The 27,341-nt window shown below is 37.5% G+C and overlaps 1 protein-coding gene across 3 annotated transcripts in view; it reads left to right on the top strand.

The window, feature by feature from the left end:
• frmd4ba (FERM domain containing 4Ba) overlaps positions 1 to 27,341 on the top strand; it is a 91,531-nt gene that overhangs the window by 20,538 nt on the left and 43,652 nt on the right. For 2 of the 3 annotated variants that reach the window (XM_062997541.1, XM_062997540.1), the window contains exons 2-3: positions 25,589 to 25,654; positions 25,866 to 25,960. In XM_062997541.1, coding sequence (XP_062853611.1) covers positions 25,589 to 25,654; positions 25,866 to 25,960 — 161 coding nt within the window. Of the gene's footprint in view, positions 1 to 18,320; positions 18,483 to 25,588; positions 25,655 to 25,865; positions 25,961 to 27,341 lie in introns of those variants that run through there. The other variant, XM_062997539.1, reaches the window with a different exon arrangement.

Here is a 27,341-nt window from a genome sequence, read left to right as displayed (position 1 = left end):
CTAAAGAACATGAGCCTGCTATGAAGATCCACTATCACTATCACTAAAGCAAAATTTATTGTAGCTATTTTTTAAGTTGACATTGATTAAAATCTTTCCAGAACTGAACATAATTGAATTTTTTTCCCCAAACACAGTAATAAAGTTTAACGTTCTGATAATGTGTCCATAGTAAAATGGCTCACATTATAATAAAACTTTTTATATCATAATCTGATTTTTTTTTATTTCTAGTTTTAGGTTTTAAACAATACACTCACTCTTTTGTGATTGTTTGAGTCCCTGATGTGCAAGACACGTTTGTTAGGGAACAAATAGATTTGCCGTCATCAGGTTGTTTATTCCATTGGCAGTGATGACAGAAAAATGATCAAATCCAGTCACATATTTCTCAAATTTGCACTCAACGACCAGTTTTGTAGGTACACCATATTAATAACTCAGTAAGATCAGTCTAACAGTGAAATATTATCAAGATCACCTGTTTACCCATCCAAACACATAAAACAAAATCAGTGTTCATTTTAAAGATCATTTTAACAGATGCTACAATGTATTGCTATCAATTTTTCAAAGAGCAGTGAACTTTAATGCCCTTTCAAGTACTTAATATAAACATTACCCGGACTTTAGCCATTCAGAGATAAGCTGAAGAATAGAGTACAGGCTTAGGGTGGAGGCAGTTAATAATAAAATAGCTTTTGAAAAATACCATAATGATTAGTAACAACTTTTTTTTAAAAGCTGTGTAATTATGTAACAAATAATTATTTACAAAATCACCAAACACTGTACTTTTATATAATAAAGTTTGTACAAGATAAACACAAGGGTAATTATGCCTCTATTCATATAACTTACTATTATTATATTTGAATAATAATAGTTAATCAGGTAGTCAATCTATATACCAATTTACATTTATTAACATAACATATAAACATGTATTAATATTAAATATTTATTAATTGTAGTTTACTGTTGTATGTTAAATGGTATATATTTTTACAATACATAGATAGATAGACAGATAAATGGATGATAGATAGATAAATGGATGATAGATAGATATATGGATGATAGATGGATAGACAGATAGACAGATAGACAGATAGACAGATAGATAGATAGATAGATAGATAGATAGATGATAGACAGACAGATATATAGACAGATAGATAGATATATAGACAGACAGACAGACAGACAGACAGACAGACAGACAGACAGACAGACAGACAGACAGATAGATAGATGGATAGATGGATTATAGATAGACAGATAGATAGATAGATAGACGGATAGACAGATAGACAGATAGATAGATAGACAGACAGACAGATAGACGGACGGACGGCACTCGACCCACCGTGACTCTATATCTGATCTAGTAAAAATAACTCATATGATAACTAAATGATATAATAAACAAAATTATGTGTGGCATTGAGCGTAACAGTGAATTATGCTAACCCACTACCTCTTGGATCCAGGGATTTGATTCCCCAGCGGTTCTATTGGCCAGTCCAGCATCTTCATGATTGGCTAAGTCTGTATGGCCGAGGTCCCGCTATGGATTGGCAATCTGTCCGTCGTGTGTTACTGTGTTGCGCCTAATGTCAGAGCAATCAGACCCCCCGTGACTCTGATGATGATAAAGTGGTGGTAAAACATGAAATGGAAAAAATGCAAATGTGGCATGTGTTAACAGGAAATTAATTCAAACTATTAATCAAAATTATATGTATGCCAGTTGTCTGCTAAAAAAATTATATTGGTGAACTTATCATGGTCAGTACTGTAAATGCTAGGCTAGGGAAATATGAACAGATTTTATCCTGTATTTAATATCAACCCTTTTTTGTTTTCTCACATTTATCTCTATAGCTCAGCACCCATCATCCCTCAAAGACATTATTAGTGGGGGCAGGCAGACAGCATTCAAGTGACGTTAGGCAGGGGCATCATTCACCTCCCCCTTTATCTATGTGGCATCTGTGTAAGCCATACACACACTGTCACAGTTTAGAGGCTTCGAGGGGGTGCTGCATTTTGGCTCGACTCAAGTAGCAAAGAACCCCAAATCTTAGTCCTAACAGACATCTAAATGGTGAGGTTGTGGCAGGACTAGACATGCTGTTGAGACTCTCAAAAGCAAAAGCTAGCTGTTCTGATAAATCCTTTTTCACTCTTCTATTAAGATTTAAACCTTTTTTCTCATTTGACCTGCTGACTCTAAGCCACCATCAGTCGTCTTTATTTAACTGACGGTAGAAGTAAAACTGGACTTTTACAACAGCAAAAATTTCCTTTTAATTCAAAGAGGAGCCTAAATTTTTACTGTAGTTTTTACATTTCCAGTCCTCTTTTTATAGTGATCATTTAAGCTGGATTCCTTTATCTAGTTTAACTGCTGTTAGACTGAAGAGGTTGCAGTCAAATTGGAGTTGTGCCATATTGTGAAGTTGTGAGACGTGCCAGAAAGAAATTCTTTAGCCTTTCGTAACATAAGGGTGACACATGCTTGCTCATCTGGTTTGTGGGTTCTTTGGGTGCGTACTTCTTCCTGTTCATGCATCACGTTGCTAATTTATATAAATTCATGCTAAAATGTATTTTAATTTTAGTAAATAAAACTGTCAAGTCAAGATCACTGACAGTCACAGCATAATATACATCAAAAGGTTTCATCAAAAAGTCCAAATCAATACAGAGCCAAGATCTGAGTAGTAGTTTCACTATTGAGTAGTTAATGTTCTAGTTTTAATATTTGTTACACCCCCACAAACATGTTGTTACTGTTCCACTGCCTCCTGTCCAATTGCAAAGTTCACCTGATCCAAAAACATGTTTTTAAATGGTTAAATTCAGTTTAATTATACAATTATTGATTAAATGATTGATGAACAGCAAACAAGTCACATTTTAAATTTTTTTATTATTATTTGCATTTTCTCCCTATTTTCCTCCCGATTTCGCGCATTCAATTTGTCTTCTGCTGCTGAGGGATACCCGATTGCATCCAAGGAGAGCACGTCGCTGTACACGCCTCTTTCGACACATACACAGCCCTTCTCTTCTCGCCCCTGCATTCTGCACAGGCGTCTCTTCCGTTAATCAGACCCACCCACCCACACATAGTCCGGCCCCCACTCTGCAGATACGGTGGCCAATTAGTATCTTCTGCAGACACTGCCAATTATGGCGCCCAGCCGAACAGTGGCAACACCGAGTTTCAAACCAAGGATTTCAGAATCTCGGTGCTGGTGTGCTAGCGGAATATCCCGCTGCGCCACCTGGGGGCCTTTAAATTCATATCAAAGACTTACTGGATACTTTACACAATCTAAAATGTCAGTTACTCTACAACTTTCAAATTATACTTAAATAATAAAATGATGTCAAGGTACCAAAAGAACTGGATTTCCTTTTTTCCTCCCTTTTCTAATCAGTTTCCTGGATTTCTGTCCCTTTATCTAGTCATTTATATTTCCCGATTGTGAACCCTCTGCCACTTGCACAGCCCCCAATCTGATCAAGGAGAGCTGAACCACCACACGCCCACTCTGACACATTTCCAATCTGCGGCCACTTCTTATCACCTGCTGTTGTTGGTTTCCTACATAGAGCCATATCGTCTATGTAAAGCCAGGCTAAGCTCGCATATCACAGCAGCAAAGGAAGAGACCCCATCTGACCTTCCTTCCTTCTAACATGGCCAATATTGCATACAGTAATCTTTGAAAGAATACATACAGGACTTATATAAATGTTGGTATTTGGTGCGTGTGGTAAAGTTTGAATGTTTTTCCTTGTGTCTCAGTGGGTTTCCTCCAGGACCTTTGGTTTCTTCTTACAGTCCAAAGATGTGTAAGTTCATTGGAGATACAAAATTGCCTGTGACATTGAACTTCAACTGATGAATCATGTATAACCTGTAATTACCTGTCCTGTCATTAATGTAACCAAAGTGTGAAACATGACATTAAATCCTAATAAATAAATAAATTTGGTCCTTCTCAAAAGCATCCAAGCACATTTGTCAAATATACCTTGTCAATTCCTTTCTACAACATTTCAAATGTTGTGTGTTCAAATGAGTAATATCATTTCTAGTATTAAAAATTCTTATAATATATAGGTCTTATTTATATAGTTTTCCACAATCTTAAACTTGCTTTACAAACAGAAGTACAGTAGATGATTGAAAATCATAGAAAATGTATATGACAAAAGGAAGACAGAAATACTGTTTGAAGAGGAATGTCCCAAGAGGGACTAGTATAAGAGAGCCTAGTATAAGTAATGGTGAGAAACCTGCCATCAGAGGACTTAAGTGTGTGAGGAGGTACATAGGGATGCAGGCACTCCCGGAGATATGCCGGGCCCAGACCATGAAGGGCTGTAAACGTAAAGATGAGCAATATTTTGTATGTGATATGCAATGTTTACCGGAAGTCAGTGCTGCTAGTTAACAACAGGGGTGATGTGGGTGGATTTTTTGTTGTACATAAGCACTCTTGCTGCAGAGTTTTGGATGTACTGCAGCTTATTGATTGTTTTAGTTGGACATGCAGTTAGGTTCATTGGAGATACAAAATTGCCCTAGGTGGGTGTTTGTGTGTGTGTGTGTGTGTGTGTGTGTGTGTGTGTGTTTGCCCTGTGATGCACTGGCAACCTGTCTGGAATGTTTCCTACCATCCACCCAGTGATTTGCACCCACCGTGACCAGGATAAAGCGGTGGTAGCAATGAATGAAGCAATGAATGAATAGTACTGGGTAGTGGCTGCAGTTGGCTGATGTTATGAAAATGGAAATATGTTTAGGAAGTCAAGGTGACACTTAAAGGTGAGTGAGGAATCATGCAGTACTCCAAGATTTCTCACAGCTGATGAAGGCTTCCTCAAAACATCAATGTCAGCAAGCATGTTAAGCATCTATCTACTCATAGGAAGCTTGTTCAGGGTTAATCCATTTTCAAGCCATTGTCAACCTATATACAATATATAAATATGGACGTACCAAAAACCAAGAATTCTGAAATTCATATAAATGTTTCAGATTCAAATGGACTAATGTACAATAGAAACATTTTACTAGTGCATGTAGGAAGTCAGAGATTCTTTATTTAATAAAGTTATATGAAGCTGATCATGGCCAAAACAGATTTTTGGTACATCCCAAGCACCTTTGGACCCCTAAAGTTTTCTTTTTCACTTCCATGCTTATTACCACCACTTTATTCTAGTCAGGGTCACAACGGGTCTGACTTCCCTCGAGTTACCGGACACAATGCAGGAACACACCCTGGACTGGACACCAATCCATCATGGGGGTTTGCCAGTTTTCTAAAACGTGAATGTATTTTGACATGCTTGGCCTAAACAGTTTATAACAGCATATCAAGTACATGGTACCTCAAATACTGAAACCCTACTCATACTGGCTTGTATTAGCTATCTAGTTGACCATTGTTTTTATTACATAGTTTTATCAAAGATGTTAAAATGTTTCTGTCACACTATGGCTAAAAGTATGTGGACACCCAACCACTGTTGGATTATTATTATTTTATTATTAATAGGGCGGCACGGTGGCTAAGTGGGTAGCACTGTCGTGTCACAGCAAGAAGGTCCTGGGTTCGATCCCCAGGTGGGGCGGTCTGGGTCCTTTCTGTGTGGAGTTTGCATGTTCTCCCCGTGTCTGCGTGGGTTTCCTCCGGGTGCTCCGGTTTCCTCCCACAGTCCAAAGACATGCAAGTGAGGTGAACTGGAAATTCTAAATTGTCCATGACTGTGTTTGATATAATCTTGTGAACTGATTAACCTTGTGTGTAATGAGTAACTACCGTTCCTGTCATGAATGTAACCAAAGTGTAAAACATGATGTTAAAATCTTAATAAACAAACAAACAATATTATTAATAACTGGACAAATAATACATTTTCCAGTCTGGCCAGTAAATTGTCCAATGTGTTTGTCCAGACTCTTGTCTGCTTGCCAAAAACATTATTAGGCATGTTGAGCCATAAGTTGATACTATTATCCATCAAGTAATCGACAGATATGTAAACATTATAAAGGAACAATATATAGTGATGTTATTAACCAGCAAAGACATCATAGATTAATGCTGTTAGTTATAGAACAATTAAATTCCAACAGCTAATTGCTCGGGAAGACCTAAGAAAGATAAAATAAGCTATCTGGATAACCATTGTTTTTAATACATAGTTTTATTAAAGATGTTAAAATGTTTCTCTGCCACTCTATATGGCTAAAAGTATGTGGACACCCAACCACTGTTGGACAGACCATTTTAAAACCAGGGCCATTAATATGGAGTTAATATTTGCAACTGTAACAAGCTTGACCTTTTTTAGATCGTACTTGTATTTAATTGTTTTTAAATACAAAAAAATGCATTGTGCTTGTAGAAAATTCTGCCCATTTGTAAGGTCAGGCGTTAATGTCAGACAAGAAGGCTGGGCTGGCTTGCAATGCACATTTAAATACATCCCAAAGTTGTTTAATGGATTGTGGTTATGACTCTGGTGCTGTCATGCTGAACAGGAAAGGGACTTCTCGAAATTGTTGGCTGTACGTTGGAAACCTGTAATTTATTTAAATAAAACTGTTAGCAATGGCAGTGTCTAAAACGTATGTTTCACTTACTTGGCAACATATAATGAATGGCAGAGATTAATTATACATTTGGCTGCTCAGTTCTGTCTCGTCTCTACGTGTGATCACACAAGATAGTGTGAAAGGGATTTTCAGTGTTGGGAGTCTTAATGGAACAGTTTTTATTGGTGAGAGTTAGAGAAAGAGAAAAAGAAATGAAGTGTCGATATGTTAACTAATTACTGTGTGGTGAAAAATGGAATGTATTTGTGAATTTACCACTTAAAGAGTCAGTTGTGCTTACTGCAAAAGACGATGTCTGATTTTTTTGTTTTAACCAAGGATCACAGGTTTCCATTACCATTCCATGACCTGGAAATCTGAACAGTACATTTCCAACATTTTTTACATGTAACCTTGATAACCAACACTTCCTGATTTCCTTTGGCCTTATGCCCCCTACTGCCTTACTCTGTGCAACTACAGTAGATTATTGGTTAAGCAGTGCATAGTGGTTGCCCTATAAAATGACATGGGACTGTCCTCTAATTAAAAAAAGACAATGAACCACTCAAGGGTCAGCACAATCCAGAAAAAAAAGAGCTGTTGCTGTTGCAATGAATGGAAGCCTTGGGGCAACCCACTGATGAATAAAGGCTTCACAATACAGAGGTCACACAGATGACTTAGGAGATGTATGGCTAATGGTGTGAGGTCATCAACTGTTGTCCAGCTGGAACAACAACAATGCAAGAGAGAAAGTGTTGGACAAAACTAAAATAGACTAGCTTATTGCATTTCATGCATATTAATAGCTGGACAAATCATACATTTTCCAGTTTGGCCAGTAAATCGTCCAATGTGTTTGCCCAGACACATGTTTGCTTGCCAAAAAAACATTATTAGTCATGTTAAGCCATAAGTTGATACTATGATCCAACAAGAAATCAATAGATACACCGACGAGGCATAACATTATGACCACTGACAGGGGAAGTGAATAACACTGATTATCTCTTCATCAAGGCACCTGTTAGTGGGTGGGATATATTAGGCAGCAAGTGAACATTTTATCTTCAAAGTTGATGTGTTAGAAGCAGGAAAAATGGACAAGCATATGGATTTGAGCAAGTTTGACAAGGGCCAAATTTGTGATGGCTAGACGGTCTGCAGTGGTCAGTATCTATCAAAAGTGGTCCAAGTAAGGAACAGTGGTAAACCAGCGACAGGATGCAGGATAATGCACCCTGCCACAAAGCAAAAATGGTTCAGGAATGGTTTGAGGAGCACAACACTGAGTTTGAGGTGTTGACTTGGCCTCCAAATTCCCCAGATCTCAATCCAGTCGAGCATCTGTGGGATGTGCTAGACAAACAAGTTAAAGGATCTGCTGCTAACATCTTGGTGCCAGATACCACAGCACACCTTCAGGGGTCTAGTCGAGTCCATGCCCCACGCCTTAGGAAGGTGGTCATAGTGTTATGCCTGATCGGTGTATGTAAAACATTATAAAGAAACAATGTATAGGGATGTTATTAATTAACCAGTAAACCAACAACCAGCAAATAAATCATAGATTAATGCTGTTGGTTATAGAACAGTTGATTTCCAACAGCTAATTGCTTGGGATGACTTGAGAATGGAGCTAGACTTCAGACTGCTGATTTGAGACTCACCCTCACCCACCAGTGTGCATGTGCCATTTATTGAAAGAGCACTATCGGCCTAATCTTAACAGAAAACTTGTTTTATGTATCTAGTATACACTCATCAGCCATAACATTAAAACCACCTCCTTGTTTCTACACTCACTGTCCATTTTATCAGCTCCACTTACCATATAGAAGCACTTTGTAGTTCTACAATTACTGACTGTAGACCATCTACTTTTCTACATACCTTTTTAGCCTGCTTTCACCCTGTTCTTTAATGGTCAGGACCACCACAGAGTAGGTATTATTTAGGTGGTGGATCATTCTCAGCACTGCAGTGACACTGACATGGTGGTTGTGTGTTAGTGTGTGTTGTGCTGGTATGAGTGGATCAGACACAGCAGCGCTGCTGGAGTTTTTAAATACCGTGTCCACTCACCGCCCACTCTATTAGACACTCCTACCTAGTTGGTCCACCTTGTAGATGTATAGTCAGAGATGATCGCTCATCTATTGCTGCTGTTTGAGTTGGTCATCTTCTAGACCTTCATGAGTGGTCACAGGACCCTGCCCACGGGGCGCTGTTGGCTTGATATATTTTTGGTTGGTGGACTATTCTCAGTCCAGCAGTGACAGTAATGTGTTCAAAAACTCCATCAGCGCTGCTGTGTCTTATCCACTCATACCAGCACAACACACACTAACACACCACCACCATGTCAGTGTCACTGCAGTGCTGAGAATGATCCACCACCCAAATAATATCTGCTCTGTAGTGATCCTGGTAGAGTCCTGACCACTGAAGAAGAGCATAAAAAGTGGGCTAACAAAGCATGCAGAGAAACAAATGGACTACAGTCAGTAATTGTAGAACCACAAAGTGCTTCTATATGATAAGTGGAGCTGAATAAATGGTCAATGTGTGTAGAAACAAGGAGGTGGTTTTAATGTTATGGCTGATCAGTGTATATAAATCATGAATGATGAAACCTATTATGCTTTTAAATTACGGACACTGAAGCTGTTTGCGTTAGTTGGGATTCTTACTGAATGTTAAACTTTGGAAAAATGTGGACATCACGAATCAATTCTGACCAGTTAATGTTAGATAAAAAGCATTGTTTTATGACAGTTTACTGCATATCTCCATCGATCTGTTTTACAATGGTATAAATGATACTGCAGAAGACAAATCTCTATCATAAGGCGGTAAATATTGGCTCAGTTATTACTTGGTCTGTATTGGCTCAGCTGTAACTTTGGATTAAAATCATGCTGTTGTATTGGGAAAGTGTCTGATACTTTTTGCCCATTTCTTTAACAGTTTATTTCTAGAAGTGTGATTGTGTACCAGAGTTGCTGGTTTGACCACTGGTGTCAAGAAGAACACAACTAATTGCAGATTTGTGTTGTTTTTTATTACATCATCTTTGTCTGGGGTGCAGACGAAGGTAATCCAGTGTAATCTAATTTTAAAGCACAATTTCAGCCTGTGAAGAACAGTTTACGTTCAATTTGGAGGCAGAATGTGTACGGAGCACATGTCTGGCTGATTTTGTGAGGCTAAGACAGTGACCGTGAGTGTTTGTTTTGGTTTCTGCACTTACTGTGGCTTTCTCTTCTGCTGTAAAACTGCAAGCTAAACCTCAGAGAGCTGATTCAGACTCGGTTATTATAAAGCAAACCATTTTTTACTGTCCTCTTCCTCAGCTTCCCTCATCCTTTTTCTCCTCGTCATAAACACGCACGAGGTCTCTCACCCTGGAATGGTTTAACAGATGTCTACTTAACTGTTGCTACAGACTCCGGTGTTTTCAGTTAGTGTCGACTAGCCTTGTCATCATCCCCAACAAGATCATGTCTGGGGGAAAGTCTTTGCAGTTAAATAATAACACAAGTTAAACACAAAACAGGCCAAGTCTTCAAAGTAAATGTTTCAGAAGTAGACCAAGCATCTGATTTGGTTCTACTAATGGTTTATATTTTCACAACCATCGCTGCCAATTTCTTTACCATCTGTTTACTCAACTGTCTCATTCAATGAGCTGGATGACACATGCATTCACAACAACAGAGCCTACACACAGCCTTATTAGGCACTTTTACTCCCGGGACAGAAATGTCTGTTTAGTTTAAGTATATATTTATTTAATTGCTTTTAAAATTTGTTTTACTTTAAAATCAAGTTACCAGAATCAGCTTTAGACCTTAATAACAGCAGTAACAAAAGTATTAAACTTGTTCACTGGCCACCAGGCAAACAATGCTTCAAAATAATGCAGGATCTCTGTATCGTTGGATATCCAATGATTTTTTTACTCTATGCCTCCAACCCTGACAACATTGCTGAATAAGCACATTTTACAAATTTTACAAAAACATTCAACAATTTTTCCCCCTTTTTCTCCCACTTTAACGCATCCAATTTCTGCCCGTCAATCATCCTCTCACTAATGCTGGTCCCTGCTCCTGATTGGGGAGGACGAGGCTGCTCCACGCCCCCTCCGACATGTGCACAGCCATCGAACATCTTATCACCTACACTTGACGAGTGCAGTGCAGCTCAGCGCTGTGTACGGAGAGCCACACCCTCTACCGCACTCCTTTCCCATCTCCGTGCAGGCGCCACCAACCAGCCAGCAGAGGTCGTAATCGCACTAGTCTGAGAGAGAGTCCCCATCCGGCTTTAATCCCACCCCTTATCTGAACAACAGGCCAATCGTTGTTCATGTAACCGCTCAGCCTCACCTGGCCGATGCATGAGTACCGATACTGGTATTTGCCCGATACCGCGCTCATTAACTTGTACTCGTACTCGCAAACGAGGCTCCGATACTAAACATCCGATACTGTGTGCCTAGTGCACATTGCTGCGTTATGCCTAGTTCACACTACACGATTTTTGCCCTGATTTTTGCTCAGCGACTGGTCGGCGCTAGATTTGCCGGCTCGGGAGCAACTCGGCGCTCGGCGACCGGATCGAGTTTTGTAGCATATCAGATATCTGATCTGAGATGTGCGACTGGGAATGAGTGACATGTCGAACAGCCAATGAGAACGCAGGATACGGTGTGAGGGGAAACGCAGGAGAGGAGTGTAAACAGGTGGGACAGGGGATAATATAGTTTATATCAGAATACACCGGCACACACACGTTTTACAGTATTTCTGACCTGATCGTTCTCTACAAAACATTACAACACCAACATTGCAAAAATATTTATTAACCTCCAACTCATTAACTCCATCATTCTAAATAGGTATTGGTATCGGTATCGGTTATAGGCAAGTACAAAAATACATGTACTTGTACTTGTACTCGGTTGAGGAAAAAATGGTATTGATGCATCCCTAATAGCAATAATGTTTTTGTTCATCACAGCAACCTGTCATAGCTGAAGATATGTAAGTACAGGGGTTTTAGGGGGCTCAGAGGAAGATGGGCAGTAAATGACAGAGAATTCGTTATTGAATAAACCTCTCTTATGTCTTTAAACCGCTTCAGGGTGGCTCCTTATTTGACCTTCTGCTTGCATCCTGAACACAGTGATCAGCATTGTTTTAGACAGAGTGGCATGGTCAAGCTTGCTGGACTTTTTTTATTTGGCTTTTTAATCAGTTTTACTAAGACATGCTGGGTGAGTCAAGAGTAAATGAACAACGGCCTTCTGATTATACTTAAAATGTATTCTGTATTATTATCAATAAAATATTCTTAATGTAATAGTCTAAAGTCCACAGATAGTATTCTGTATTATTATCAATAAAATATTCTTAATGTAATAGTCTAAAGTCCACAGATAGTATTCTGTATTATTATCAATAAAATATTCTTAATGTAATAGTCTAAAGTCCACAGGTAGTATTCTGTATTATTATCAATAAAATATTCTTAATGTAATAGTCTAAAGTCCACAGATAGTATTCTGTATTATTATCAATAAAATATTCTTAATGTAATAGTCTAAAGTCCACAGGTAGTATTCTGTATTATTATCAATAAAATATTCTTAATGTAATAGTCTAAAGTCCACAGGTAGTATTCTGTATTATTATCAATAAAATATTCTTAATGTAATAGTCTAAAGTCCACAGGTAGTATTCTGTATCATTATCAATAAAATATTCTTAATGTAATAGTCTAAAGTCCACAGATAGTATTCTGTATTATTATCAATAAAATATTCTTAATGTAATAGTCTAAAGTCCACAGGTAGTATTCTGTATTATTATCAATAAAATATTCTTAATGTAATAGTCTAAAGTCCACAGGTAGTATTCTGTATTATTATCAATAAAATATTCTTAATGTAATAGTCTAAAGTCCACAGGTAGTATTCTGTATTATTATCAATAAAATATTCTTAATGTAATAGTCTAAAGTCCACAGGTAGTATTCTGTATCATTATCAATAAAATATTCTTAATGTAATAGTCTAAAGTCCACAGATAGTATTCTGTATTATTATCAATAAAATATTCTTAATGTAATAGTCTAAAGTCCACAGGTAGTATTCTGTATTATTATCAATAAAATATTCTTAATGTAATAGTCTAAAGTCCACAGATAGTATTCTGTATTATTATCAATAAAATATTCTTAATGTAATAGTCTAAAGTCCACAGATAGTATTCTGTATTATTATCAATAAAATATTCTTAATGTAATAGTCTAAAGTCCACAGGTAGTATTCTGTATTATTATCAATAAAATATTCTTAATGTAATAGTCTAAAGTCCACAGATAGTATTCTGTATTATTATCAATAAAATATTCTTAATGTAATAGTCTAAAGTCCACAGATAGTATTCTGTATTATTATCAATAAAATATTCTTAATGTAATAGTCTAAAGTCCACAGGTAGTATTCTGTATTATTATCAATAAAATATTCTTAATGTAATAGTCTAAAGTCCACAGGTAGTATTCTGTATTATTATCAATAAAATATTCTTAATGTAATAGTCTTAAGTCCACAGATAGTATTCTGTATTATTATCAATAAAATATTCTTAATGTAATAGTCTAAAGTCCACAGATAGTATTCTGTATTATTATCAATAAAATATACTTAATGTAAATAGTTGGGAGGGCTTGTATTCCACCAAGAAACACTGGGCACAAAGCAGGAAAACCCCGGACAGGGCACCAATCCATTGCGGGGCTTTGGCCAGCTAGACATAGCCAGTCATGCCTGTCTAGACGCTTGGCATGCCAATAGCATCACTGAGATTCAAACCTGGATCTCAGTGGTGGTGGGCTAGCATAGTAGACTGCTCCGCCACCTGAGCACCAACAGTTTATTGTAATCTTGCAGGTCAATCCATGGATAGTTAATTAATGAATTATAATAATGTTATACCTATTACCGTACCATTAATGGTAATGAATGGCGCCATCTGCCAATGAAGCAGTGGAATTGCATGTTATATAGAGATTTATATCTACATACGTAGATAGTATTTTTTAAATATAAATATGTGCACACGTCTCAGATCATACCTTGATTATGTAAAAAAAAAAAAAAAAAAAAAAAAAAGAAAAGGAGGATGATGTTAAATGAACATTTTAACAACAAATTAACAACAGACCTGTTTGTATAGTCGTTAAGAGCTAGTAGGTAAGGTTGCTGATAAACAAGTGGCGTTTATATTTACCATAGATTTCATGATTTCATATAAGCTACCAGATGGAATACATTTTATAAGAGCCATAACTCAACTTTTGTATTATTTTAATACAGATTTTTTTTTTAATAAAGCTATTTGCCACACTAGGTCAAAGCTCACTAGCTAGCAAACATAGCATTATTAAATAGGTTAAAAAACACCACATTTTTAGAAAGAATAATATGTCACTATATTTTAGTGTTGACAGCAGTGTGACTAGCTAAAAGTGGAAAGAAAGTGATTTAACAACATTAAGTGTGCACGGCTGGCAGGTACACAACATTGTGGCCTTGCCTCCCCTCCAGGACATCCTAATTACAAAACATTCAAAGTAACAAGAAATCACACACATTTCCTGAAAACTAAAACATAATGTTTTTAAATTTCCATGTTAACTTTTTATAGCTTGCACAAATGTAACATTTATTAATACTGTGATAACATTGCAGGTACACTGAGAAACGTGTAATGTGACATTGTATAAACCAAAAGTTGTTAACATTGAGAAATGTTCTGCTAATTTAAATTGTTTGTAAACATGATACAGTGCAAGGCTAAATGTCTATGTAGGTTAATTAACAGTCATGTTGCTGCTCAGGTGGCGCAGCGGTAAAAACACACGCTGGAACCAGAGTTTGGATCTCGAATACATCGTATCGAATCTCAGCTCTGCCTGCTGGCTAGGCTGAGCGGCCACATGAACAACGATTGGCCTGTTGTTCAGATATGGGTGGGATTAAGCCGGATAGGGTCTCTCTCTCATAACTAATGCAATTACGACCTCTGCTGGCTGATTGATGGCGCCTGCACAGAGATGGGAAAAGAGTGCTCTCAGGGTGTGTCTCTCCGTACACAGTGCTGAGCTGCACTGCACTGATCAAAGTGTAGGTGATAAGATGCATACAGCATGCTGCCCACGTGTCGGAGGGGGCATGGGTAAGCGTCGTTCTCCTCAATCAGAGCAGGGATCGACATTGGTGGAGAGAAAGCATGACGCAATCGGGCAATTGGACGCGCTAAAAGGGAGAAAATGCATAAAGAAAATATTTTAAAAAATTAACAGTCACATTAACAATTAACATGCTCATTCTACTGTATACTCTATATTTCATTCTTTATGATCAGTGTTGGCAGTGGATTAAGTCTGTTATTAAATTACTTTTATATTATGAATTACTAGGTTTGTTTGTGTGGTTGGGGTTTCTAGGTTGCTAAACAGTTTGTGTCAGATCAGATTAGAACAGCTGTTGTTCAATATTGATTGACCTTGTTGTATAAAGCAAGGCTGGAGCATTGATTGAGCTAGCAGGGGTGATAGGGTGGTGAAGTGTTGGTTGTTCATGCCCAACATCCAGTGTGTTAAAATAGACTGTACACTTTGAAACAGTGAAATGATAGTGTGTGTATCTGTTTAAAGGTCTGCATACACATTTCTGATTCTTATCAGTCCAAGACTTATAAAGTGTAAAGCCAGTAATTAGAGATGCTAATTTTAACGTATAGCCAACTATCAGTCAGTGTTTAAACGTGAAATCTATGGTGACCCATGAATATATTCAAAATAATCATCTTATTCCAAAAAGCTGAGTGGAAACAGCTGACAGAATTACATTTAATTTATGACCACAGTTTATTTGCCTACTTTGTCTGCCACTGCTTATTATTATACCACTGTCTAACTGCAGTTGGATCTGATCTTTATTAATTGTCGTGAACCCAATTAATCTTCAGATTTTATTTTTGGATCTATCGACAAACACCAGGTTCAATGGCCACAACATCATGATTTCTAAATTGCCAGCTTAAAGTTCTAAAAATGTAACAAACCTTGTCAAGATAACACATCAACTTTGATTTTCTGAAGCTGACATCCTCACACTCTCTTGTGGATGGCACGTATGTGTGTCTTACCTTCACAAAACCCACCAACCTGTGAAATCTGTCAAGCACCTGTAACGATAAAACACTTAATTATAGGCGCCCAGGTAGCGCAGCGGGATACTCCGCTAGCACACCAGCGCTGAGATTCTCGGTTCGAATCTCGACTCTGCTACAGGTCGGCTGGGAGCCATCTAGCGGGGACAGTTGCAGTGCCTGCAGCAGACAAAATTGGCCACTGAGTATGCTGGGTGGGAAAAGACCGCTGTGCAATCCACCGAGGCACAGGCACAAAAGAAGAGTTTGAGGGATTGCCCACGCATCGGAGGGGCCGTGGAGCAGGTAAATATACCCTCCTCGAATGCAATCATGATCCCCAACAGAGGTTTTTACACAAGACAACACAAGAACAGTCTTAACCTACCTTGCAGCCATAAAAATAACAATGAAAATATTAAATAGACCAAATTATAAAGACAAAATAAGCAAACAGAAACACAATACCTGTCTTGCCATAAAATGACACAAAAGTGTTAAACATAACATTAAAATCCCAATAAATTAATATATAAATAAATGTCTTAGCTTCACTGTTTAAATTGAAATGTCAGTTATTAGTTGTTATACAATGAATGAACTGTTTTAACTGATAACATTTGTTCCGTTATTGCTTGCTGGGTATTGTTTACTTGTTTTATTTAACAACAGAATGTTAATTAAATAAGATATTAAAATTTATAAAATTTAACAAGATAATGGTAGGTAGGACTCTTGCACCTGCCTGTTGGTGTTTTTTTTTTTTTTTTTGGGGCGGGGGGTGCTTTTTATGAATGAATTAATGGTATACTGGTGTTTAGAGAAAGGCATAAGGTATAAAATATGTATTAACATGTGTTTGTTTAAACCACATTGGATGATTTTTAGAATTTGAATAATTAAACAAAACTATCTTTTACTTGAATTCCAATTAAATAGGCCTGTCATGATTTATTTGCATTGATAGTAATAAAGGATACATTCTAATAACTTGCCATATTTAGGGATGTTCATGATTGATTAAGTGATAACCAATAATGGGGTCATTAGTTGATTAATGCTGTTGGTCATTTAGATTTATTTCCAAGAGCTGGCATGCTAATATAAAAAAAAAAAAAAACAGTGCAGAAGACCTCTTCCACACCCTGATGCCACTGAGGGAAAACCTGGTGCTCTGATTAAATTTGACAGAGCGGAAAGTTGACTCCTCCTTAGCACAAATCCACAGCACATGTTACCTGACAGTGGTGCCATGCTGAACTGTGCACAACTGTTGTCAGGTGCATCCCCTGTCGGTACAGCATGCTGTGATGGTAATTAATATGAAACTCATGGGTATGTGTGAAACTAAACAATGATTTAAAAATGGCATATTAATTTAATTGGGCGGCACGGTGGCTCCATTGGTAGCACTGTCGCCTCACAGCAAGAAGGTCCTGGCTTCAATTCCCAGGTGGAGCAGTTCGGGTCCTTTCTGTGTGGAGTTTGCATGTTCTCCCCGTGTCTGTGAGGGTTTCCTCCGGGAACTCTGGTTTTCTCCCACAGTCCAAGGACGTGCAAGTGAGGTGAATTTGAGATACGAAATTGGAGATACGAAATTTGACATTAAATTTGAACTAATTAATCTTGTGTAGTGAGTAACTACCTGTTCTGTCATACATGTAACAGAAGTGTGTAAAACATGACGTTAAAATCCTAATAAATAATATTAATTTAATTCAGGTCATAGTCAGTGATATTTAAAAAAGCTAAACATTATAGCACTGTGTAGCATAAATGCAGTGAAATACATCTGTAACATTAGACTGGTATCCAAATAATATATATTGGGTAAAGACATCTAGTGCTTAGAGGAAATGACACTCCATTTACAAATGTAAACAAACACTAAGTCTCTTTAAAGTGTAAAGTATCATTAAGTAGGACCTTTATGCCCTTTATACCCCAAAACACCCCTGTAAAAACATAAGGTCCATTATTACATATCTAGATAGAAACATGTTTTCAAAAGGTGTGGATGTGCTGCAGCTACTGAAGTCATCATTCTCCACCATTATCCGCTAATCAGTGTAAGCACCATCTATTCTTTCTCTGAACGTACGGCATTACTTAATGCCTGGCTATGGTGCAGCGTTTGAGAGGCTCGGGAAAGGCACGAAAATAACAGAGTCAGAAACCACAATGCTTGTTTATGTGGAACAAGCAGAAGTACTGGGGCAGTCATTGTGTCTGCCTGTATGTGTGAAAATACTTTGTGTCTGTGTATAAAACAGGCAGAGTGTGTAGCTCTGGGGCCTGCCTCCTCTGTTTACTCCATCATGGGGGGAGAGTCTTGGACTGGAGCCCACATACAGAGTGTCAAGCTTAGCTAGTGGTGTTTTGACCCAGAACTGCTTCAGAAGCCAGTCAGGTTGGGCACGTTCCTGTGGGAGCACTTCTCAGGTTTTCTTTACTAAAATATGGCCACGGGCTTCTTTTGTGGCGTAGAGGACCTGCTGGCATCTGGAAGTCAATTAGTATGGACTGTTACTGAACAAGTGCTGAGAAGGTGCTACAGTGATGGTGTAGTGCCATGTAGGAGACTTCTTCACACTTGGTTTCATACTGGAGAGGTGTGTCAGGTACGAAAACAAGCAAACAAAGTGTATTATTAGAATTGATGGATTTTAGGTGAGCATCCACTATGTAATTATAAAACAATGGTAAAGCTACAGGAAAGGAAGCAAGTATTGAATCACTTTAATGTTATGTTAGTTACTTTTACATTTATGTACTTTACAATGTCTTATGAATTTGTAAAATATAAATATAACTTTAAATGTATTTGTAAATGTAAATTTAAATAATGAAGTATATTAAAAGACACAAATACATCTTTTTAAAATAAAATTGATCTCTGATTTTAGTTCTTTTGAGTGCATAGAAAAGATGTTTAATGTTTTAACTGACCAACTTAATAAAATGTTTAAATAAAAAAAATAAAAAACTTACAAAGTTGATACAGGGACATGTTTATTATTTTGTTATGTCACCTTTTCTATTATTGACAATATTGTAATCATTTGAGAACTGAGGATGCTGATTGTCACCAGTTTTGTAAGTGGAATTTTTGCCCATCTGTGCTTGAGACATCAGTTGATCATCAGTCTGTGGTCACCATTGTGTGATTCTACTCTTCATGATGTGCCATCTGTAGTATTTTCATTAGGACACAGATGAATATTGCAAACAGGCCAGTCAAGCACACACACTCTGCATCTACGTATATTTTATGGACATTGTCATGTTGAAATAACCATGTGCTTGTCGGAAAAAATATGTCACTTTGATGTCTGAGGGGTTTAGGCATATGCAAACCACCCACCCTGTGGACATCCTGTGCACCCCTATACCTTGGCACCTTGCTTATAACAGTCTGAATGGTTCTTTTCATCTTTGGCTCGAAGAATTCCACACCAGTTTGTTCTGAAATGACTCATCTGAATGCAAAACACATTTCTTTGTCTTTTAGTTTATCTAAAATGAGCTAAAGAACTTGGCAGCATCTCTGCATCGAATTAATGTATAACTTTCTCTTTGCATTAAGTAGTTGTAGGTTGGTGCATCATTTCCTGATGCAGCAGACTGTGTGAGGTGACAACAGTTTTCAGAAATACTCCCAAGCCCATGTGGCTATATTCATCTCATGAAAATTCTTACACTGAACTGATCAAAAAAGTTCATGTGGTAAACCATGAGTCATATTTGCTCACTATAACTAAGCTTTTCTTAAAATTGTGCTTTCTTGTTTTGACATATCTCTGTACTTTAATAAGAATCTTGCTGTGTGTAATATGCATAACAAAGCCATGTCTTATATATATATATTCTCATATCCAGACAATTGTCTCACCAGATGTTGGCTTGGCATCAGACTTTAATAGTAGTTTTTGGGGTTTGGTAGATCTGAGTCATTGGCACTTCAATTCTTGCCGTGACCGCTGCAGTGGTGTTTCTGTGTTTAGAGTTGAGCTAAGGAAAACCAGCTAGTATTCTGAAGAGTAAACAAAGACTGAAGGTTTTTTAGGTCACTGAATATGTATCTTCAATTATCTGACAAAATTAGTAAAGCACTGATGAGCTGGTTAGGGATTTGTGTTAACAATGTTGTTACTGAAGTTTGGCTTTTAGAATAAGGGGATTTATAAGAGGTTTTTGTTTGATGTCCCTAACCATGTGATTCAGCGTTGGGGGCGATGACCCCCATTTCTATATGAGAGGCCCATTTCATCCTTGCATGACCCCTTTGTTCCCATGAGGTACCACTAATGTTTTGTCTTCTTTACATACACCCACTTACCCAAGCTCACCTTTGTGATGACCTCCATGTGATCTTTTTAGCTACAATAACAGCCACTCTTCTGAGACTGAAGTATGGGATTTGTGCCAGTTCAGTGAAAAAAGCATTTGTGTGTGGCTGGGTGCTGATATTGGTCAAGAAAGCCTCAACTGATGTTCCAGTTCAATCCAAAGTTGTTCAGCGGGGCTGAGGTCAGGGCTCTGTGCTGTTGGCGAAAAAAGTACAAAGAACATTTTAAATTTTTTCATGTATTCATTGACCAACTTAAGTGTGTTTTGGGAATACAATTGGGAACACAATTAAAACTGTTAGGTCACAGGCATGTTTACCACAGTTACATTACCATTCCTATTTATTACACTTTTTTTATTATTTTGTGAACTGGGCATACAAATTTTTACCCGTTTTTTAAGATTTTAGTTTCTCAACAATCCCTGGTCACCGTTGTTTGGTCCATTTCTTCATAATGCACCATACATTTTCAGCAGGAGTTTAATAAGCGCACACACACACACACACACCACACACACACAGTGTCTAAAAAGCCACACTGTTGTGGTGTGTGCAGAACGATGCCTGGGCATTGTCTTGCTAAAATAATCAGAGACATTCTGGGAGAAGACGTTGTCTAACTATCATCATATGAGCCTCTACAACACTAATATACACTGCAATGTCAGTGTTATCTTTAAACATATGCAATGCCATCTGGGGCTCAAAGGTCATACATATACACATACGCTCAGGTGGCACAGCGGTAACATACACTAGTACACCAGAGCTGGGATTTCGAAAACATCGTATCGAATCTCAGCTCTGCCATCCGGCTGGGCTGGGCGGCTATATGAACAACGTTTAGCTGTTGTTCATTGGCTGTTATTCATACAGGGTTAGGGAGCCGGATAGGGACCTCATAACTGATGCAATTACGACCTCCGCTGGCTGGTAGAGGAATAATGCACAGGGCTGATTTGCATATGAATTAACCTCGTGCAGGTGAAAAAATGCTGTCGGCTACTGCTCACGTATCGGAGGGGACGTGTGTCAGTTCGCTCTCCTCAATCAGGGGCGGGGGTCAGCACCAGTAGAGAGGAAGCATAATGCAGTTGGGTAAAAATTGTAAAAAAAAAAAAAAAAAAAAAAAAAAAAAAAAAGTTTTTCAGTTTAATTAAGAAATTAACATTTCTTTTTACAAAAACATCCCAACTTTTCTGCAAATTAGGTTTGTAAGTGTATAACTAGCTGTTTATTAAGTACGTCTTAGTTGTCTTTGGGCAACAAATAAATGTTTTTACTTGCTTGGTGTGGCACAGCAGTGTCTGATGATGCAAAATGACTCAGAACCAGGCAGAGCCACTGTCTCCTAGACTGACGGGCAACAGCACAATGAGGCGGCTGTTCTAAATTCATAACAACTTAACAAACAGGCATTGGTCAAGGTTAGGAGCTGCTGGTGGATGGTGGATGAGCTTACGTGCTGCTAGGATTACAAAAAAGGATCTAACATTGCTGTGTTCTGTTTAAGATAAATTTTCTCTATTTTACTTAAGTGTAGCGCAAGCAGGGGGGAAAAGAACATTTGGGAATACTGTTTTAGGAAAGAAAGTGATTAGTTGAGTCCAGCATCTTGACACAAACCTGGAGGAGTCGTTTCCCACCCAGAATGAATTATTTTTAAATAACAGCATCCCCTGAAGTGCATTGTTGTACATCTATACCTACATTTACTCACTTTTTATGATGATTATTTAAGCATGTATAAGTACATCAACGTGTAGGTGCGTGAACTCATTATCATGTTTTACCAATGCTTTATCCTGGTCGGGGTCGCTGTGGGTCTGGCTTTCCCGAAAACGCTGGGTGCAATTCAGTAACACACTCCAGACAACATGCCAATCCATTGTTGGGCCACGGCCCATACAAACATAGCCAATCATGTCTGTATGTTGATGCCTGACACGCCTAGAACAGCTGGGAAATTAAACCCTGGATCCCAGCGGTACTGGGCTATCATAATTTACCTCTGCTTTACCTGAGCGCCTACGTATGATTGTAATAAAGTCATTTACTTACTATACCAAAACATTTTCTGAGTTAAAATGAAGATAATTACACGGTCATGAGTACTGTGGCAGTTATGCGAAATATGGTTATTTAGGGTGTGTTCGAAAACTTAGTGAGCTGCCTTGCTGTCTTACCGCCTACATAGCAGAGAGTATTCTAATAAGTCTTTGACTTATAAGGCAGGTTATTCGAATGTGCTACTGAGACAGCGATTCCATCAGTTTTTGCTAACTAAACTAACACAGTTAGCCGCATGCCATTCAAACCAATGGGATAAGGTGGCACAACGCGCTAGCATGTCAACTAACATCTCCCTACGTGTACCGAAAATGGTTAAATTAGCTGACAAGCCTGAATTTGCAAATAAAAACACTTTTATAGCAAGTTTATACAAATAAAATTCAATAATTATTTATTTACGTTTGAAAATAACTCCGTTCACTTCTCTGCTGGGATTGCCTTCACCGCTAAGGCACCATCGGATGCTCACTCGTTCTTGAGTCAAAATAGCGTTGCAATTTTTATCTTACTAGTGAGCATATTAAGGCATCTAGGATTTCAAACAGCCTCCTTCTCGGGAGCGCGCGTAGTATGAAGTAAAATGTTGCCTGTGTAGAGAGCTCACTAGCTTTTTGAACACACCCTTAAAGTATTATTAAAATGTGTTTTCAGTATTTCATTCTGATTTTGCTGTTTGTGAGTGGTTTAATGGTAAGAGCTACGCTGCTGGTAACGGGAGTTCTGTGCTCACATATACCGGAGGTGCATGGCATTACATGAACCTAGCAATTGAGAGGGGAAACATATCGGTGCAACTTTAGTGTTGGTCCCTAGCCCGAATAAATAGGAGGGTTGTGTTAGCAAAAGCATCCGGTGTAAAACGTGCCATATCAGATATATGGACAATTGATCTGCTGTGGCGACCCCTAAAGGAAGCATCTAAAAGCATTTTTTTTTTATTTCTTGTCATTTTGTTATTGCATTACAGCCCTGATGATGTGTGTCAAGCTTAGATTTCTTCGACGTTTTTTAAAGGATTATTGTAATGACTAATCCCTGCTTAGACTTTGGAGCTTTTGTAATTAACATGTATTGAGTTCAGTACTGTGTGATCCAGATGTCAAGTTCCATAATGCTTTTATTGTTGTGGTGTTCCAATTAGAGATATTTTCAGTGCACATGGGATTTGCATCTAAGCAGTACCAGGAAATTTAGAGAACAGTGTTTCTATATACAGATCCAATGGGGCTCACTCACTTTTAATTACTTTAATAAACAAGTTTATTTTAACTAAACAAAGTTTAAGGCATTATTGTTAGGCGAATTATTTAATTATCATAATGCTCAGTTCTACTAATTATTCTAGTTATTCTGAGTAATATAAAGAGTATGTGTGTAGTATGTGCTTTGCTTTATTATTTCTTTTTATTATTATTCACTATTGCTTGGCTATTCTGGTCTTGCCCCATCTCTTAAAAATGCCAGTAGGTGAACTGGCTAGTCAAATTGCCCCAGAGTGTGAATACATAAATGTGTTTTGTCCTGAAATATGTTAACTGCACTACTTATTACTGGTCTGCATACCATAGACACATCCCTCCTAATTTTATGAAGGCTTGGAAGTGGAACTAAAAGCACACTGACAAGTGCACCTCCCAATGGCTAGGCTGTTTTGGTCATCCCCCCACTTTAGACGTTAGCCAATCATGTTCATGCAGACGCTCAACCACCTGATAGCACCTAATGAGGTTCAAACCCCGGCACTTAGCCGTATGGTGTTTTGGTAGGCATACTTTACCACTTCGCCACTAAGCACCCTCGTATTAATAATGTATATTTGGTTGTGATTCCTTACAACCTCCCCTACAACTACTCTACAAAACCTTTAGTGATGTGTAGTGCTGTGCAATGGGATAACGGTCTTGTGATCTAAGTTTACTGTTGCTGTCAGACCCATCTCAAATCTTACCATGATACAGCGGGTAGTGAAAACATGGCTCCATTTTATTTTGTATTGTTGTTATTATTCTGCATATATTTCAGTTCAAATTTTTTACTTTATTTAATAGGGATGTAACGATACACTTCTACCCACGATGCGATGCAATTCATGATACGATTTTTTACCGATTTATTTTTAAAAACAAAATGAAATTGAAGAAAAATTATGGCAGTTTCCTTTTATTATTTCTCTTTAAAAAATATAATATAATACTGTATTTGTGCTTATCTTTTATTTAACCAAATATTGAATGTCCTTTTATTTCTGAGGTAGGTACAAACTATGCAAAACAATTTTAAAACAAATTAAATAAATTAAACACATTACAAAAAATTTTTTATTAAACATAAATAATCATAAATAAATGAATAATACAAATAAAGAAAGTATCCTCACATAAATAAATTTGGCTGGAAAATTTCTAACCTGGCAACCCTGTAGTGACGTCAACAAGCGAGGTGAATAGCGCCAGTGCCCTCTGCTGTTTAAACTGAATATCGATTCATTATACATGTAAACCGATTTGAATTGTTACACTTGTGAATCGATTTTTAACTGTCTTGTGGTGCATCGTTACATCCATACTATTTAATGTTCAGAATGTGTGTTAATGGTAACCGACAGCACAGATTCTGCACATAAACAGATGATATAAATTATTTTAAAGCTTGCACCCTGTGATGTTTTGTATTGCTTGGCAACAGAAGCTTGAGGACAGTTGACCCATTGTAAAAATTATTGTAATTATCGATTTACTTCTGGTTTGCATAATTGTAATTTGATTTTTTTTATTTAATACTTTGTTTTCATCTTTTATGCTCTCCTTTGTATGCATAATGTGTTATTTTGTCTCACTAGCATTGCGTTTACTTCAGCCGTACACAAGTAAATAAACAGGATGATAATAAAATTGACTTGATTCAATGTACTCTGGTGAATATTCTAGAGTATTAAACAAAATTTTATGAAAGCTGTTCACTCACCAAGACATTCACCAGCTGAGACCACACCCTTCACTCTAGTATCAATCACAACAATGGAACCACAATCTAATTTATCCACACACTAGATCATCTGATTGACAAAGATGGACAATGTTGCTCCCACACAGTCCAAATAACCAGTTCATTATTTGATTAGTTGTGAATCTGGCTTATGCTTAGCCTACAGGATATTTATAGCTATATTCGCCACTGTGTCTTTGGGTTGTATTCAGATGTGCTGACGTGCTGTAAGATCCAGTAGTACTGACATTAAATGCATCTACATTTTAGAAATATAGCAGTGCTCAAAATGTCATCTGTTTCTTTTTCTTTTTTCAGATGACGGAGGGCCGGCAGTGCCAGGTGCTTCTGCTGGATGAAAGACAGCTGGAACTGCTGGTCCAGGTAAAGCTTTTAAAAATTTATACAAGCTCATACACATACACGTGGCTGTTTAGTGTTTATACTGTATTACTCTATTACTGTTTATACTTTCTAAAGCAGGCTGTTAGAATAATTGAACAGATAATACATGTTTAGTGCAGGGGCCTGGAAACCAGAATGGTAGATCATGAAAGTACTATTAACACCAGACTCACTTTTCTCTTTTCTTCAGCCAAAGCTGCTGTCACGTGATCTTCTGGACCTGGTTTCATCCCATTTCAGCTTGAAGGAGAAAGAGTATTTTGGGATTTCTTTTACAAATGACAAGTAAGCTTGTTTATTCTAGGTTTTGTGTTAGTTAAAGGGAATGACACTATTGTAAAAGGTGTTTAAAAATAAAACTAATTCTTCACACCAAACAAACTAAGCCACTTGATTTAAAGTTATTTTCGAAATCTCAAAACACTGCTAAATGCATGCACTTAAATATGACCGATAGGCAAGTAGATTACACTATATGGTCAAAAGTATTGAAAGACTCCTTCTAATTATTGAATTCATGTGTTTTAGCCACAACAATTACCAACAGGTGTAAAATAAAGCAATAAGCCACGAGAGGCCGTGCATTACTGTGATTTTAGCACGGGGATGACGTTTTTGGCACGACGCGAAGCGGAGTGCCTAAAACTTCTTTCCCCGTGCTAAAATCATAACAGTAATGCACGGTCTCGAGTGGCTTATTGCTTTTATAAAACGGCGGTCAACATAAAATATGATAAATACAACAATGTTTAATTCATAAATGTATTTATTGTGTATAAACTTACAATAAAGCATTCTTCCGCGACGCAAAATAGTTCGATTAACAGTGTTGCTAGGCAACATGAGGGCGAAAATAACATTGTTTTTTTCTATTCAGTGGCGTATTAATATGGAATGATGTGAGGTGGTCATAGGTGTGCGTTTATCGGGGATTTTACAACGGCTTCGAACGCGGCTCAGCCAATCAGATTTTAGGACCGGAACTATCCGTTTTATAATTTATATTTTAAAAGAAATAAATGCTTTGGTTTAGGGCTGTTCCAGCATACCTGTGCCCCTGTGTCTGTAAAGAATAGCTTCGTTTAGGGAAACATCACAGATCCCTGACAATATCCTTACTAAACAGCTCTAGAATGAACTGGAACATCAATTGAGGATTTCTTGACCATCATCAGTGCCCAGCCATACAAATGCTCCTTTGACTAAATGGACACAAATTCCCACAGACATACTTTAAAGTATTGTGAAAAGTCTTATCAGAAGAATGGCTGTTACAGCTAAAAAGATCACATAGATTACTCTATTTTAATACTAAAAATTAGAGAAATGGGATGTCCAACAAGCTTATGGTCAGGGATCTAAATACTTTAGGCCATGTAGTGCATCTCCTTGTGTTGAAAGATTAAATATTGCCCTACCACCTTTTTTACCACAAAACCTGAACTAGCTACGAAGTATATTATGTTTCCTAATGTACTTTCTTTACTTTTGCTTGTTGTTGGGGTGATATTCTGATGGATTTATTTTTAAGAACCTTTACTGTGTAGTTTTTTGACACAGTACACGTACACAGTCTTAGTTTAGTTACAGAAGATGTACCCTTGAGAGTAGCACATTTTAATACTTTTGACTTTACATCCCCTTCCATGTGGCAATTTAATTTAGC

This window comes from Trichomycterus rosablanca, chromosome 6, assembly GCF_030014385.1.
Source record: "Trichomycterus rosablanca isolate fTriRos1 chromosome 6, fTriRos1.hap1, whole genome shotgun sequence".
NCBI classification, from domain to species: Eukaryota; Metazoa; Chordata; class Actinopteri; order Siluriformes; family Trichomycteridae; genus Trichomycterus; species Trichomycterus rosablanca.
Note: the sequence above shows the minus strand (reverse complement) of the source record. Positions and strands in the feature narration are given on the sequence as shown.